The sequence below is a fragment of the Podarcis tiliguerta genome (assembly GCF_965153285.1).
Source record: "Podarcis tiliguerta genome assembly, chromosome: 17".
Classification (NCBI taxonomy): Eukaryota; Metazoa; Chordata; class Lepidosauria; order Squamata; family Lacertidae; genus Podarcis; species Podarcis tiliguerta.
In genome coordinates, this window is record NC_139550.1 from 27,416,699 (window position 1) to 27,433,831 (window position 17,133).

At 43.4% G+C, this 17,133-nt stretch overlaps 1 protein-coding gene across 1 annotated transcript in view; it reads left to right on the forward strand.

The window, feature by feature from the left end:
• DMRT1 (doublesex and mab-3 related transcription factor 1) overlaps positions 1-16,636 on the forward strand; it is a 62,596-nt gene extending 45,960 nt beyond the window's left edge. The window contains exon 5 of the mRNA XM_083420454.1: positions 15,562-16,636. Within this exon, the coding sequence (XP_083276580.1) occupies positions 15,562-15,716 (155 nt within the window). The 3' untranslated portion in view covers positions 15,717-16,636. The remainder of the gene's footprint in view (positions 1-15,561) is intronic.
• The last annotated feature ends 497 nt before the right edge of the window (positions 16,637-17,133 follow it).

A 17,133-nucleotide genomic window follows, 5' to 3' on the forward strand; every position in this document is an offset into this window, starting at 1 on the left:
CGCTTGTAGGACTGGGCGATATATCATCCCAAACTGGTTTGAAGCCCATATCGTGATACTGCTTTCATAATTTTTGACCTGGCCAAATATTTCGAATCGCGATAAGTATCTGTGCATTTGCGAATCAGAAATCACAATGTGGGGAAAACAGTGAAGCCATGCAATTCTCTCTCTCTCGATTCCTGCAGCCCCTCTTAAGTCTGCCAGCTCAAATCTCCCCTGCCTCACGCAAATCACGAGAGCAGGTGCCAGCAAAAATCACAAGGCAGGATTGCATATGCATAGTTCCACCCTTATTTCAGACATCATAATATATCGCAATGTTTAGTTGGTGGATATATATTACAATGTTGAAAACCAGGTATCGCCCAGCTCTGCTGATGTGTGCTGGTGTTTGCAGCAAATACAGTGGTGCCTCGCAAGACGAAAAGAATCCGTTCCGCGGGTCTCTTCGTCTTGCGGGTTTTTTCGTCTTGTGAAGCAAGCCCATTAGCGGATTAGCGCTATTAGCGGGCTTAGCTGATCAGCTGATAAGCGGCTTAGCGGATCAGCTGATAAGTGGCTTAGCGGATCAGCTGATAAGCGGCTTAGCGGCTTGGGAAAAGGGGGGGGAGGAAAAAAAACCCCGCAGGAACTCACAAGACATTTTCGTCTTGTGAAGCAAGCCCATAGGAAATTCGTTTTGCGAAGCACCTCCAAAACGGAAAACCCTTTCGTCTAGCGGGTTTTCCGTCTTGCGAGGCATTCGTCTTGCGGGGCACCACTGTATGGTATACCCTCTCAGATACAACCTACATAAAGTGCCTTGTTTTGTTTTCATTCATGCCAATTGCTCTCAAAGAGTGAAAGCCAAACTTCCTTTCTTCGGACCCAAATGAGCAGGTGCCCTGTGAGTATCGTGCTACCAGCTAGATTGGCCACTAGGAGGCTAACAGCATTCGAAACTCCCATTGTTCCAGGCGCATTTTGCAGCAGGGGATTTCTTCTTCTTTTAACTTTATTGCAAAACTGTTTACATATAACAACGCAGACAGACAAGGCAATACCTCAATGACAATGAACATTAACTAACAAGACATCGTCTAACATCACACACACTTCTGATTCACCTCATTGTGCTTTCTACATATTCTTTACCTTGACGCATTTCCTGTTATATCCGTTACACATCCAGAAAATTTTCTACATTTATAGTTTTCCTTAATATTCAAGATTCAATCTAGACCTGTCATGAGATTTGCATTTTCACAATATTGTTTTAGATTTTCTTTAAAGGTTATCCATTCTTTACACACTTTCTGGTGCCTTAAACTTTGCAACAGGGTATTTCATTAGCACGAGCAGTTTCTGAGCTCTGGGCGCAATACTGCACCTAAGATTTGAGATTGAAACTGCAGATTGGAAGAAAAGGAGGAGCTTTTTCTGCCTCCCCACTTCCAGCTACTCTCTGAAGGCTGGAGAAGAGACCCTCTTCAGAATATTAGGGGGGTGGGCAGGGGAAGGACCGGACCGTGTGAAAAATGAACATGATATTTTAGCTGCAGTTCATTCATTTTCAGCTTTATATTCTTGTTATAAAAAATGTGCCTAGACACTCATTGTTGCGCCCATAACCTTGGTTTAAGGTGCCCTTGAGCTCCTAGCTTTCTTTTTTTTTTTTAATATAATTTTTATTCAGTTTACAAATAAAACAAATTAATACAATTCATACAGTTTTTTTACATCCATTCTCTTTCTTTTCTTTTTTTTTTACTTCCCTCAACTTGGCTGGTACTCCTTCCCTTCTTAATTTCCTACACATTTCTGAGATCTCACCTAATTATTTATAGATTAAATCTTGTTTCACTCAAATTCTAACCTTTCTTTTTTACAAAGCTTCATTAAAGGTTACAAGCGTTATTTGTTTTTCACTTAAATTATGCATATATTCTGAAAACTTTTCCCATTCTTCAGTAAATCTCTGATCTCGTTGATTTCGAATTCTTCCTGCTAGTCTATCAAGTTCTGCAAAGTCCATCATCTTCATTCTCCATTCTTCCAATGTTGGTAACTCTTCTTGCTTCCATTTCTGAGCTATCAATATTCTCACTGCTGTCACTGCATATAAGAATAATTTCCTATCTTTCTTATTTATCTCATGCCCTACAATACCAAGTAAGAGTGCTTCTGGTTTCTTAACAAAGGTATATTTAAACATTTTTTTCAATTCATTATATATCATTTCCCAATAGCTTTTTACTTTCTTGCACTCCCACCACATATGGTAAAATATACCTTCTTTATCTTTACATTTCCAGCATTTGTTACACCCCTTGTACATCTTTGCTAATTTCATGGGTGTTAGATACCATCTATACATCATTTTCATCACATTTTCTTTTATAGTTGTACATGCAGTGAATCTCCTAGCTTTCTTATCTCAGTTTCTAACACTGGAGGCTAATATTCATTCTCTCCCAGCAGCGTTTTGCTCCAGAGACATTACTGGCAATAACAGGACCTGTTCCAGTGGATTCTTTCCTGGGCCAAATAGGAATACATACAATTGTTGGCAAGGAAATCAAGCAATGGTAGAAGTTTACACAGCTAACAGAGTTGAATTCCTTCATGGAACAAGGCCACCACTGCTAAGGTCTAGAGAACCTTACAATAGGAGCATAAAAGCCTAGTTTCGAAGGGTTGGTTTTGAACCAGGGCAAGACGGACCTTGTTTTTCAGCACTGCTCCTGCTTTTGATCTTGAATCTCCTGCGCCCTTGCGACTCCCCTGTGTTTTTGCACCGGCCAATGCAGGTCATTGGGGTATATGCTGTAGTTTCTCGTCAGTGTGTTGAAGCAATGATTCTTCAACATCACCTTCACTGGACTGGTCATATTGTGTGGATGCCTGATTATCGCTTTCCAAAGCAACTACTCTATTCCGAACTTAAAAATGGAAAGCGTTATGCTGGTGGTCAACAAAAGAGGTTCAAAGACTCTCTCAAGGCAAATCTTTTAAAATGTGGTATAAACACCGACAATTGGGAAACACTGGCCTGCAAGCGCTCCAATTGGAGAACAGCCTTTACCAAAGGTGTCATGGGCTTTGAAGACACTCGAACTCAGGACGCAAGGGAGAAACGTGCTAAGAGGAAGGCATTCTTGGCAAACCCTCACCATGATCAACTCCTGCCCAGAAACCAATGTCCCCACTTTGGAAGGACGTGTGGATCCAGAATTGGCCTCTACAGTCACATACGGACTCAGTGTTAAAACCGTGTTCATGGAAGACAATCTTACTCGGCTACAAGGAATTGCCAAAGAAAGAAGAAAGAAAGACTTGGCAGATGGTCTTCCATCCCAAAGGACATTTCTGTACAGTGGTACCTCGGGTTAAGTACTTAATTCGTTCCAGAGGTCCGTTCTTAACCTGAAACTGTTCTTAACCTGAAGCACCACTTTAGCTAATGGGGCCTCCTGCTGCAGCCGCACTACCAGAGCACGATTTCTGTTCTCATCCTGAAGCAAAGTTCTTAACCCGAGGTACTATTTCTGGGTTAACGGAGTCTGTCACCTGAAGCGTATGTAACCTGAAGCGTATGTAACCCGAGGTACCACTGTAAGTCCAAAGCGATCATTGTGTTTTCTGTCCTAATATCGCAAACCCCTATTGATAACATTCCCTCTGTATGACTGCGTTATTACGCACTGGGGGGGGGGAGAGCCAATGTCCTTCCTTTCTTTGGCACGTGACATAACAAGTGTCAAATCTTGAAAGGCCAAACTACTGCTGTTGACACATCTGGATTTGTGGGCAAGGAACTCTAGGTCAATCTCCTGTTAGTTTTTCCCCAGCATGTCAACCTCCCCCTATTTCTTTTTTCTTTCTGTTTTAAACAAGGGAAACAGGAAAGGTATTTGTTTCAAGTAATAGCTTTCAGGAGATCTATTGTCCAGGGCGGAGAGAATTTAGTTTCTCTTAGCTAATTTTAGTTGTTCCATCACTTAACAGCAAGCTTTCCAGCTAACTACAAATACTGGCATGTAAAGGGGAAGGATGATATGAGCTCTGATAGGGCAGATGGAACGGAGCCATCCATTCATCCGTCTCTCTTGTGCACTAAATGCCAAGAATGAAATCCAGTTTGAAAGTACACAGCGAATCAGTCAAGTGGCAGGCATTTGAGATAATCCTAATGGTTTTTTAACATTGTTGGTGAGAAGGGGAGATCAGCAGCGGCCAGAGATTCTGTTGTGAAATAATAGGCGTATTCAAGGCAGAACTAGGTGTTCAGATAAGCATGGCGCTACAGCTGAAAATGGCAGCTCAGTATACAGTGATTTTTGTAAAGTATAGGGAAACAAATGAGCCTTGTCTCATTGGTTTGCCCGTTGTCACCAGGGTACGGATATGTTTCAGCACGCAATATAAACGGGGGAGAAAACGTAATATTGGCTGCCATTTTGGACAGCACCAATGTCTTCAAACTGTCCCACCCATCAAGGCAGAGGTGTCTGTGCAGGGTATGGTGTGTGAAAATTTTGTTCTCCCTTCTGCTTTTCATACTATACTGAGAAGATGTGGCCCTGCAAATACGTATTTATAGTGTTACAAAGCACTGTGACCTGTTGAAATAAAAAGAAAAAAGGAAATACCTATGCATTTTCTACCATATGACTGGGTAAGAGGAAAATATATATATATATAATTTATCCCAATATTCAGAATGCTGTAATCAGATGGCCATTCGGAACATTTGGGGTCTGTGATCCATCCATGTGCTAAATAAATATTTCACTGGGATCACCGTAATGTAAGGGTATAGTCAGCAGAGGAATATATTTGGAAAATCCTGGATTTTGATATAATTTATCTCGAACGGCTCACCAGTTTGTGGGTTCTCCGAACTTCTGCCCTACATTCCTGAAACCCACTGGTGCCCTATTATGGCAGTCCCTTCTCCCTCGCCTCTGCCCCAATTACAAAATCTGTATCCTACAAAGATAAGCAAAAATAATAAAACCTAGATTTAAAAAGAAAACAATATTTGTGCTAAACCAAAGTATTGACATGGTTTCCCGTTAAATTCTCAAATGTTGGTTATTATTAGTGCACTATTGCCCTTGAATATACAACAATGTTCCTTGAGTTGGCATTAGAGTGCGTGTAATGAGCACTCACACCTTCATTTGTGGGCGCCCTTTGTGGGACCGTGTGCAACACCTTTGCCGTCTAGGGTGGTGGTTTGAGGCCTTGGGTGGAATCCTTTATCTTCCCTAAATGATAACGTAATTTTGAGTTACGAACGGCGCATGCGCAGAAGCGCTTTGTCGTGCCATGTGCAGAAGCAGCACCTGCAGATACAGACTTTTTGGGGTAAGTACAGACCCCTGGGACAAATTAAGTTCACATCCAGAGGGTCCACTGTACCTTCCATTTCTCATCCCGGCCTGACCTTTTCCCATCAAAACAGACAGAATAGATTTACTCACTCCTTTGTTTTATTGAGAAATCAACCGGATCTGCTTCTATTAATCAACAAGCCCTTCCTCCGCTCCGGGGAGAATGCGATGGACTCCCTTCGTCTTTTACATATTTGCACTTCCAACCTGGACCTACTCTGGCTTCCATCTGCTCCTGGTTATCTGTATTCAGAAAACCAACCTTAATCTATGCCCTCTCCGCAAAGCTTTTCATTTGGAAATGCCTTCGCCACATTTTATAGACCACCTTTTGGGCATGTCGGTGCTCTGTTTTGATTCCAGTGCCAGCCTATACTTGTCTACTTGGAAGTAAGCCCCCATTGATGGCAGTGGCGGCACTTACTCCTAGATAAGTGGCAATAGGATTGCAGCCTTAATATAGAAACAGGCCTTCGGATCCAGATTCCAAGCGAGTCTGCAGAATGGATGTGCCTTCTATTTCCTTCCCTGAATAAGAAGGTGAAGGAGCTTTAATAAATGGTCTGTAACACTTGAGAGCTTAAATCTTTAAAAAATTGCTTCTTATTAAGAGTCTAATGGTTTTTAAATGTAAACACAAAGAACATTTGCCTTCCAAGCATGACTATCCTAGTGGTTTCTCACTTCACTAGAAGCATATTACGCTTTCCAGGCCATTGACTTACAGAAGATCACTCAAGTCTAGGCAGTTCTTTGTATGGCATCTCAGTTCATTGATGACTTTTATTTTGGAGGTTATGTGTTCTGTTTTGTCTTTGCATTTTGGCCAAAATGTAACCAATATCATACAAGGAAGGAAGGAAGGGAAAAATACGCAAGTTCCAAACTAAATACTAATTATTAGCCGCTAAGTTGCATGTGCCCAGGTAAACATGCAAATATTTATTTTGTAGTAAGACTGAGACAACAGTACAAGGCTTGGCACATTCCTGGGAAATTGGTGTTCATAACTCAGTCCACCAGCTGTGGACTAAACCGGGTGGATTAGCGGGGCAATGCTTGATTTCCTTATTTTTCCATGTAACAAGGAAACAGTAATGACCACTTTGAGTTGGGAGAAACGAGAATGAGATGGAACCAGCCTATGTGTTGTGGCAGGGCTGCCTTTTGGGTGGTTTTGAGGTAGAGCCCTGCTCCATGCTTCAGCTGCTCATGCCTCCAATGCCTAAATCTCTTACAGCTTCCACCAATTTTCCAGATGTCACAAAGGTGAGGAACAAAGGACATCTCTGAACGAGCCGTGCCCTCTCGTAAGGCGACCAGAAGCAAAAGAGAGCAGGGCTTCTGTACCTTAGTAGCTGAGTGGAAGGGGCAATTTGGGGAGATGCAGCTTGTCATAGCGAAGAGTAAAGGTCCATCTGCTGGAATTAGGGTTGCCGTCCACCCCTAGAAATACGGGAGTGTGTGTGTGTTTGTGTGTCCCTTGTCCTTCTTTGGACTTCAACCAGGACAACTTTCCGCCCGTATTCGAGCTCCCATAATCCCTTGCCATCAGCCATGTTGGCTGGGAATGATGAAAGTTGGAGTCTAGCAAGGTCTGGGGGCCATGCACCCCTTCTTTAGGGTTTGTGCATGGTGTAAAATCTGAAGAGACGGTTCCTCTGAACGTGTCCAGAGGAGGGCAACCAAAATGGTCAAAGGCCTGGAAACGATGCCTTATGAGGAACGGCTAAGGGAGCTGGGCATGTTTAGCCTGGAGAAGAGGAGGTTAAGGGGTGATATGATAGCCATGTTCAAATATATAAAAGGATGTCACATAGAGGAGGGAGAAAGGTTGTTTTCTGCTGCTCCAGAGAAGCGGACACGGAGCAATGGATCCAAACTACAAGAAAGGAGATTCCACCTAAACATTAGGAAGAACTTCCTGACAGTAAGAGCTGTTCAACAGTGGAATTTGCTGCCAAGGAGTGTGGTGGAGTCTCCTTCTTTGGAGGTCTTTAAGCAGAGGCTTGACAACCATATGTCAGGAGTGCTCTGATGGTGTTTCCTGCTTGACAGGGGGTTGGACTCGATGGCCCTTGTGGTCTCTTCCAACTCTATGATTCTATGGTGCAGTGGCGACTGATGAGGCCAGAGGTTGGTGGTCTGGAAACCACAGGTCTTGCCACTGGCAGGAGTAATGGATGGACCACACTGATGCATTTGTACCATCCCAGTTTTGCCCCTCCCAGCAGAGGCATGGGCAACACAGGAGATCAAGTGAGCACCTTAAAAAGATGGCACAAGTCTCTTCTACCGGCTGCCTTTGGGTTCAGCAAATAAATTTGAGATTTCTCTCCATAGTTATCTAAACTGAAGAAATTGTGGCCCCTCCAGGGCTCAAAGCATTGGGCGATGGACGGACTTGTTTTCTTATCATGAATCAGAAGGAAACTGTGTGGATGGGAGTCACCAATGGAGGCAAGGACATTCCCTTCCTGTGGGACAGACTATGAGGAATCTCTCATTTGGAATCTCTCATTTCCTTGCCTCGTTTGCACTTGACCGTTGCCACTGAAATGGGTGGACATCACAGGGGCTTGCTCTGAGAATAAAAACAGCTTTCTACACTTAGAAAATACTGTATTTTCTACAATGGGAACTTTGCCTGTTTTTCCAATCGTTGCCAGGTCGAGTTTCCAGCGGTTGCAGTGCAGAAGTCTGAAAACAGAATTTGGGTCATTACCACCATTCCTTACAAGTTCATGCCTGATTCTGCCAGGTTGACCACATCTTTTTAAGCAACTTTGTGCAATCTGGCCTCTGTCAATCAATGGAGTCAACGGGAGGTGAATTGTTCCGCGTTACCTTTTTAAAGGATCTTAGCTTGGCGTTGGCCCCCCACTAAACAACAAGCATTCAGAGTGGAATAAGTCCTGATGGTTAACGCATTAAGGGCTCTCAGACAGCCTCTCCTGTGATTTAGCTTTTTCCAAAGGACTCGCGGTGCACTTGTCTAGCGATGCATTTTGCTAATTACACCATAGATTTCCCCGGTGATGAATAAGTGCTGAATTAACACAGGAGCTTTAATGTTTCGCTTACCCTATTATTGTTGTACAAGGAGCCGTGCGGCAGATGCCGGCAGTTAGTTACACAAACATTAGTCTTAACGATTGGCCATTTGGATTTGGTGACAAACGGCAGCCTGGTGGAAATCTGAGCCTCAAACCAATCAGGAAGTTAATGAGGAGAGAAATTACCACGGCAGCTTCCCCTTAATTACATCCACGCCAGGCGGGAAAGGAGTGCCGTTGCGTGGATCTTGACTCATCAAAGGTGAGCAAGGTCAGAGACCCCTTTGCTTTGCTTTTTGTATCTAGTGGAGATGGAAATGTTGCCAGTATTTCTTGCACTGTATTAGTTTTCAAATTCTTCCAATATTTCATATCTGTTTTTATTTTTCATTTTTCCGGAGACGGGACACTTGTTGTTTCGTTCCTGCTTTTCTTTTTCCTTGCCCTCTGCTTGACAGCAGATCTACACCAGTTTTGGTCTGTTTCATATGTCATCACAGCAGCAAGATTCCTGTTTGATAATAGCAATAATTTTATTATTGATACCCCACCCACCTGACTGGGTTTCCCCAGCCACTCAGGGCGGCTTCCAGCACATATAAAAAGCGTGATAAAACATTAAAACCTTCCCGACACAGGGCTGCCTTCAGATGTCTTCTAAAAGTTGTGTAGTTCTTCATCTCCTTGACATCTGGTGAGAGGGTGTTCTACGCTGCCCCAGCCCAGAATATTTTCCTGCCTGAAGCAGAACCCAAATGGCACCAGGACAAACACTTGAAAAAGTCCTGCTGCAGCATTCATACACTTAATTCCTGCTTCCCTTCCTTTCCCCGACCATTGCATGCCCCTTCTCATGGTGCCGCCTGAAGCAGATTGCTCCACATTGCCACATTACAGGGCCGGCCCTGGGCTCCTCTATTTCTTTGCCCTGTGCCCTTTCCATGTCAGAATGGGCAGCCACTGACACACGTCAGTGTCTCCACGCATTCCCTTGGTCATTCCATCCATGATGGGAGTGGCAGAAATCTGCAAATGGATGGTGGTAGAGAAACTATTACTAGTGGTTCTCAATACATCGTGGTGAGGGTCATGTGTTTATTAATGTGTATCCCATCTTTTAATCCCGGTGCAGAGAGAAAAGACCCCTTTCTGATTTCTCTGCACTTTCAGAAGATTTGGGAGAGAAGTGGATCTACCTCTCGCTTTGTGCTAAAGTTTGGAGAAGTTGAAAAGGACAGTAATAATAATAATAATAATAATAATAATATATTATTAATATTAATTATTATTAATATATATTAATAATAATATATATTTTATACCCCGCCCTCCCCAGCCGACACCTGGCTCAGGGCGGCTAACAACCGGTATAAAAACACATTGATTGAAAAACAACTTAAAAACAAGATTAAAATACAGTGGTGCCTCGCAAGACGAAAAGAATCCGTTCCGCGAGTCTCTTCGTCTAGCAGTTTTTTCGTCTTGCAAAGCAACCCTATTAGCGGATTAGCGGTTTAGCGGCTATTAGCGGCTATTAAAGGCTTAAGGGATTAGCAGATTAGCTGCTAAAAGGCTATAAGCAGCTTAGTGCCTTAGAAAAAGGGGGTGGGGAGCAAAAAAAAATCCCCAGGAATCGCAAGACATTTTCGTCTTGCGAAGCAAGCCCATAGGAAATTCGTTCTGCGAAGCACCTCCAAAACGGAAAACCCTTTCGTCTAGCGGGTTTTCCGTCTTGCGAGGCATTCGTCTTGCGGGGCACCACTGTATATTAAAACATTAAAATGCAACCTCCACTACTGCAGGAGTTTTGATGCCTGTTCATGTTTTCCATAGGGGAGTTGTTAGTTGGTGGAGAGGAGGAGCGTGGCTGGATCAGGCTTTGTCGCTCATAGCTGTCAACTTTTCACTTTTCTTGCGAGGAATCCTATTTGAAATAAGGGAATTTCCCTTAAAAAACGGGAAACGTTGACAGCTATGCTGCCACTGTCTCGGCCTCCCTGCTTCCCTCACCGTCTTCTTTCTCCACAGGACTGTTGGCCTCCGTTAGCACCTGCCGGAAAACTTTTAATTGTGTTTGGATACCGATTTTATTATTGTCCCTGAAGTTTATTGCTCTAAGGCGATGTTGGTTTTATCATCCTTCTGCCGCTTACGAGAAGTTGTTCAAGTGTTTCTGCCTTCTTCTGCTGGATAGCTTATGTCAACGTTACTTTTATGCAGCATGCCTTCTAAATGACTTGCAATGTTTTATTTTGCTAAAACCAGCAGGGTAGGAATAATCGGAATAAATAAATAATCATAATGGAACATTTTTTCCTCATTCCGTTTATATGTGTGGGAAGAACCTCTTTAATTGAATCACACTAATAATAATAATAATAATAATTATTATTATTATTTATGTTTATACTCCGCCCTCCCTGGCTAAAACCGGGCTCAGAGCGGCTAACATCAAACGTATAACACATTACAGTGGTGCCTCGCAAGACGAAATTAATCCGTTCCGCGAGTCTCTTCGTCTAGCGGTTTTTTCGTCTTGCGAAGCAACCCGATTAGCGGTTTAGCAGCTATTAGCGGCTATTAAAGGCTTAAGGAATTAGCGGATTAGCTGCTAAAAGGCTATTAGCAGCTTAGCGCCTTAGAAAAAGGGGGTGGGGAGCGGAAAAAACCCTCAAGAATCGCAAGACATTTTTGTCTTGCGAAGCAAGCCCATAGAGAAATTCGTCCTGCGAAGCACCTCTGAAAACGGAAAACCCTTTCGTCTAGCGGGTTTTCCGTCTTGCGAGGCATTCGTCTTGCGGGGCACCACTGTAACATAAAATCAGGCAATCAATTAAAATACATCCTAAAATCAGATCAGGAAGTTAAATTGAGGTTGGGTTGGGGGTTTTTTTATTCCTTGCACAATTCACAACCTACTCCTTGTCCTCATGCCTTCTTAAGGAGAGGTCTGGGGCTGGCAGTTATAACTATTAATATTATAATTAGTTAAATATGTATACTGCCCTATATCCACAGGTCTCAGTTGCTAAGTGAGAGTCAACTTGTTTATTTTCTGGTGGAAATTTTGTGATTATAATAGGTACAAGGCAAGCAGAAACCGTATTCCACCTTCAGGTGCCATGCTGCGAGCAGCTTCATCTTCCTTTCATGCAGCTGTTAAAAGTCAGAGGAGCGCTGCTGGCAGCAGAAAGGTGGCAACCCTTAGCAGGGGCAGACTTTGGAATTTCATCGATGCACAAATGTGGTGCCTCCGCCTGTCACGCTCCGTTCTGCCCATGCCGTGCCATCGTTGCCACGCCCTGTAGTGTCTCCTAGGCTCAGTGCCCAGAGTGGTGGAACCAGTCACGCAGTTCTGCCTCTGCCCTTATCCTATTCTTCGTTGTCTGTGGATAATAATACAGTGGTACCTTAGGTACCTAAGGGACGCGGGTGGCGCTGTGGGTTAAACCACAGAGCCTAGGACTTGCCGGTCAGAAGGTCGGTGGTTCGAATCCCCGCGACGGGGTGAGCTCCCGTTGCTCGGTCCCTGCTCCTGCCAACCTAGCAGTTTGAAAGCACGTCAAAGGGCAAGTAGATAAATAGGTACCGCACCGGCGGGAAGGTAAACGGCATTTCCGTGCGCTGCTCTGGTTCACCAGAAGTGGCTTAGTCATGCAGGCCACATGACCCGGAAGCTGTACGCCGGCTCCCTTGGCCAATAAAGCGAGATGAGCGCCGCAACCCCAGAGTTGTCCGCGACTGGACCTAATGGTCAGGGGTCCCTTTACCTTTACCTTAGGTTACATACGCTTCAGGTTACAGACTCCGCTAACCCAGAAATAGTGCTTCAGGTTAAGAACTTTGCTTCAGGATGAGAACAGAAATCGTGCTCCGGCGGTGTGGCAGCAGCAGGAGGCCCCATTAGCTAAAGTGGTGCTTCAGGTTAAGAACAGTTTCAGGTTAAGAACGGACCTCCGGAATGAATTAAGTACTTAACCCAAGGAACCACTGTAATAATAATAATAAATTTTATTTATACCCTGCCCTGCCCAGCCAAGACCGGGCTCAGGGCGGCTAACACCAAATATAAAAACAATCAATTGAAATACAACTTAAAAAAACAAGATTAAAATACAACATTAAGTGGCGTAAGGAGGAGCGGAGTGGCCGAGGTGGCAGACTGGGAAACAGTCTGACCAATATTTATGTATGCAACTACGGCGGCAAGGTTATTGATTGCCAAAAATTGGGAAAGGCCTCTGCTCCTCGCAGAGGAGGCGTATTCGGCTCCTGCTCCTGATTGCTTCTGCTGCCGCGGCCAAGCCTCCCAGCCGACCAATAGGTCCGGCTGGTGGGCGGGGCTAAATGCATTTAAACAGCCGCGAAAGCACTCAGCTCCCAGTCTGCTCCTGCTCTCCTGCCCTCCCTCCCTCTTAGGTCAGCTTCTTTTTGCGTATTGCCCTTGCTATGGACTTCGGTTGGTTGTCCAAGGGGCTTGGTAGGACTTTTTTATCCATTTGGCAAATTGGCACCAGCCTCTTGGTTTTTTCACCTACCTCGTAGCAATTCGTCACAACTTTCTGGCATTGGAGGTTAGGCATTGGAATATGTGTTCTGTGTTGGAGGATTGGGTATGCGCCATCATTTACCCCTCCTCTTTTGGGTGTTCCGTTAAAAGAATCCGGCGGTCATGGATCCTGTCCGATGCCCTGCTGGTGGCTAGGGCCATAGCACGACCCCCGGTGACATCAGGGGGAGCTTCCAGTTGTATTTGCATCAGCAAGCTCCTCCCATTGGTTGTTAACCCTGATATGACTCCTGTGGAGTCTGGTATTGCTGTTTCATCCAATGCCTAAGCCAGTACCACTCACATGCTGTAACCAATAAAAGTTGTGGCCTAATTTTGCCCATTAACCTAAAATAACGTGTCTGTGTGTCTTATTATAATCCTATGCGGGTGGAGGGTCCTCGACTCAAAAGCAGCAGCGTCCCAACTAAAACAGACTGGTTATCTAAAATGATGGAATACTTCCATATTGCCGAACTAACAGGGAGGATAAGAGGAGATATGGTACAAATAAGGAGTGGGCTATCTTTAAGGAATACATCAAAAATTATGTGGGAAAAGTAGAATTTCTGACAGATACTGAGTGAATCCAGACAATGATTAGAGTGAAAGGAGAGGAAAGTTAAGATAAAAGAATAGATTAAAGAAATAATGAAATGCGTTAAGCTAGTTGGAAAAATAAAATAGCGTAACAAGAACGGCTGGAAGTCAAGTCGCTTGGTGGGTGTCTGTGTGGGGTAGGTGTGTAGGTATGTTGATATGTATAGTATAGGTAGGTTTTATATAGAGCAATGTAGGTATGTTTTATGTTATGAAAATAAGGTAGTGTTGTGTACGTGTATTGTGTATTGTGTAAATGTACAGTGGTACCTCGGGTTAAGAATTTAATTCGTTCTGGAGGTCCGTTCTTAACCTGAAACTGTTCTTAACCTGAAGCACCACTTTAGCTAATGGGGCCTCCTGCTGCTGCTGCGCCACCGGAGCACGATTTCTGATCTCATCCTGAAGCAAAGTGCTTAACCTGAAGCACTATTTCTGGGTTAGCGGAGTGTGTAACCTGAAACGTATGTAACCCGAGGTACCACTGTATATGTAAATGTATATGTATGTGTTTTATATGTTAATAAAAAAATAGAAGCCATACATGCATGACAGGGTGGCAGTTGGCAGGTGCCCCATCAGGGATTCTGCACCGTAATTTCACAGGGATGATTATGGAGGGAAGGAGGCAGGCTTCTTCTAGCCACGTTTTCATTTATTCCGTAGAATGGTTCTCTTTTTTAAAAAACAAACAACAACAGTGGGTTCCAAAAAAAAAAAAAGGTGTTGTTTTGTATAGCACTGAAATTTTTAGGGTTCCCCCCCCCAATTAAAAATGGTACTTCATCCAGTCACACAGCAAACAGTAATTAATGTTGTGAGCTGCCTTGAGATATACATAAATGAATAAAAATTAAGAATGGATAGATTAGTCTAGAACAGGGGTGTCCAACCGGTCAACCGCGATCAACTGGTTGATCCCCAGGAGGTTTGGGTCGATCGTGGGCTCTTTTTCGTTTTGGGGGGCAGAGGATCCAGCCCCACCCCCTCACCCCGTCCTCCATTTGCACACGATCACTTGAATGGAAGACGTAGTAATCGCTGTGAGGCTGTTTCCTGATTGCTTTTCCGGCGAGTGACTTGCTCCTTTCCCCCTAAAGACAGTTTTACAATTTTGACTTCCCCCCCTAAAAAAAGGTCAACAACTTTGACCTGAACGTTGCCTGATGACATAGGAGAGGATATATTGTTTACTAATATCCTTCCTAACTTGCACTAGCAAGTTCCTTTACTTAGCAGAGTTACAATCCCCTTTTACATGCACAGCAGATGGCTGGTTGCAGGCTCATGCGAGCTTCTCACTATTATACAATCCAGTCTGTCTCAGATTGAAATGTACGTTCCTGGTAAGTTCCCTTGAATCCCTCTTAAAAGAATAAAGACTCCACAATCTTACTCAAAGTCAATAAAAGACGTTTACTTACATCAGTTCACGGTTGGATTCCTGAAGGCAGACTTAGTTACAAATATGTACATGTGGATCTACTCCATATGGGGGAATAATCCCAGTGCTTCTGCTAGCTGAGAAGCTAACAGAGCAGTCCCAGCTAAAAGCTGGTCAAACAAAGAAGGAGGTAAAAAAGAAGGAAGGGTGCTGCGCGACTCATCCTTTTGTTAGCTGGACAGGTAAGGTCACGCCCACCTTCTATCACATGCAAAAGGAAGGATGTTCCAGCCCGGAGGAACAGGAAGTTTCGACTGGCTGGATCAAACATTCCCCTGCATGTCTTCTCTAGCATTACAAGGAATGTTGTACTTGACTGCTTCTCATGGATCACATCAGTCACATCAGCAGTCACTTGCAGACATGTGCATGTGACGACAGATGAGATACATGGATGGGAACCCGCCTAGGAAAGGACGGCGGCTCATCACTCCATGCCTTTGGGTGTATTTGTGTAGACCGTCACTGATCTAGATCGCTTAACTATGTGTTCCCTTTTTTCTCCCTCCCCTTTATTCGTTGCTTCCTCAGTATTTTCACCACCCAGTAGTCAGGATTCTGGCTTGGTTTCCCTTTCCAGCAGCTCTCCCATCAGCAACGAAAGCACCAAAGCTGTGTTGGAGTGCGAGTCGACCTCCGATTCTGGGACCTTCACTGTTCATTCTGTCATGGAAGACGGTGAATGAGCAGCCCTGAAGAAGCTCCTCCTTGGACGTCTTGGGAAAGTGCCTTCTTGTTGAGATGTGTTTGGTTTCTGATGATTGATGCCGATGTAACCGTTGAGAAAATGTTGAGTTTATTCCCTTTGTAATGTTCCGCACAATGTGATTTGCAACCTCTTAGTTTAAGGACGCAAGTCTTTCCCATTAGGGGGGCCCTGGGAGTTCCTTGGGGTTAATCCTAGTATAAAAAAGATAATACTTTGCAGATAAACTGTGATCAAAGTTAAGTGAATGGCTAAGCTACTTATATAAGCAAGATTTCTACAGCGCACAAGTTAGTTCTTCAACAAAGACAAGATAAAATTGTAAAAAGGGCTTTCAGTATGATGAAGATTTTAAGAAATTGGCATAAAGGTTGATAATTCTCTTATCACAAAATAATTCTTTCAGCTTTTATTTTTTAATGACAGTAAAACAAAATGTGCGAGTCAGAGTAATGTTCTAGGATTTATAAACCCCTTCATAAATGCTGCTTTCTATCTATTTGTAGGCTGCAAAAGTAGGGGGGCGGAGTTTAAGTAAGAATAATACTTTCAACAAAAATCTTCATGGTTGGATGTTTTTATGGAAGATGCTAGATTTTGGCTAGGCATTTATTCTGCTAACAGCATAAAATTAACATAAATTTAGTACTTTCTAAGTTAACCTGTTTGCTACAATCTTGGCTTAAAGCACTTAAAAGTTACTACAGATTTTCGGTATTTGTTAAAAATTGCTTAGCATGTACTTTTTCTTGGGTTACAGAAGCCAAGCTGAAATGAAACTAGTCTTTAAAAAATTCATTGTTCTCTGTAGTTGCAGCGGTACCTGAAATAAAAACGTTATTGATGACCAAATTTTCTTGTGTATAGTTGGCAAGCTGTATTAAACAGGAAAAAAAGAAATTACTTGTATTTTCTTCACTCTGTGCTTTGAAAACATCTATTTGATTTCACCCCCATCTGTTGTAATCAATAACCTGACCATCTTGTTTTTTATTAAATGCACTTACTCTTAATTTCATCCACCAGTGGTTTTAGAGAGAATAATGTCGAGTTACCTATATGGGTTTGACATTATAAATCACTTCTCGGGGTTGGATTGTATAGCGGTATCGATTGATCCTGATATATCACAGAAATTTACTGTCACTTCTGTTTTCAATTAAAGATACAATCAGTCAGATAATGACTTAATTGGATTTTACAGAAGATTGAGTTTTATTGCCCAGTGCTTTACGAGTTTAGTTAAGGAAGATCATTTTATCACACTTGTCAGCCCAGCAGCCACTGCAGTCGGGTGCCCTTCTGCCGCAGCTCTCTGCTGTTGCCATTGTGACAGAAGAACAGGGGGAGCAGAGGGCAGGTAAAGAAAAATATCAGCTTGGAGATGCTGGACTGTG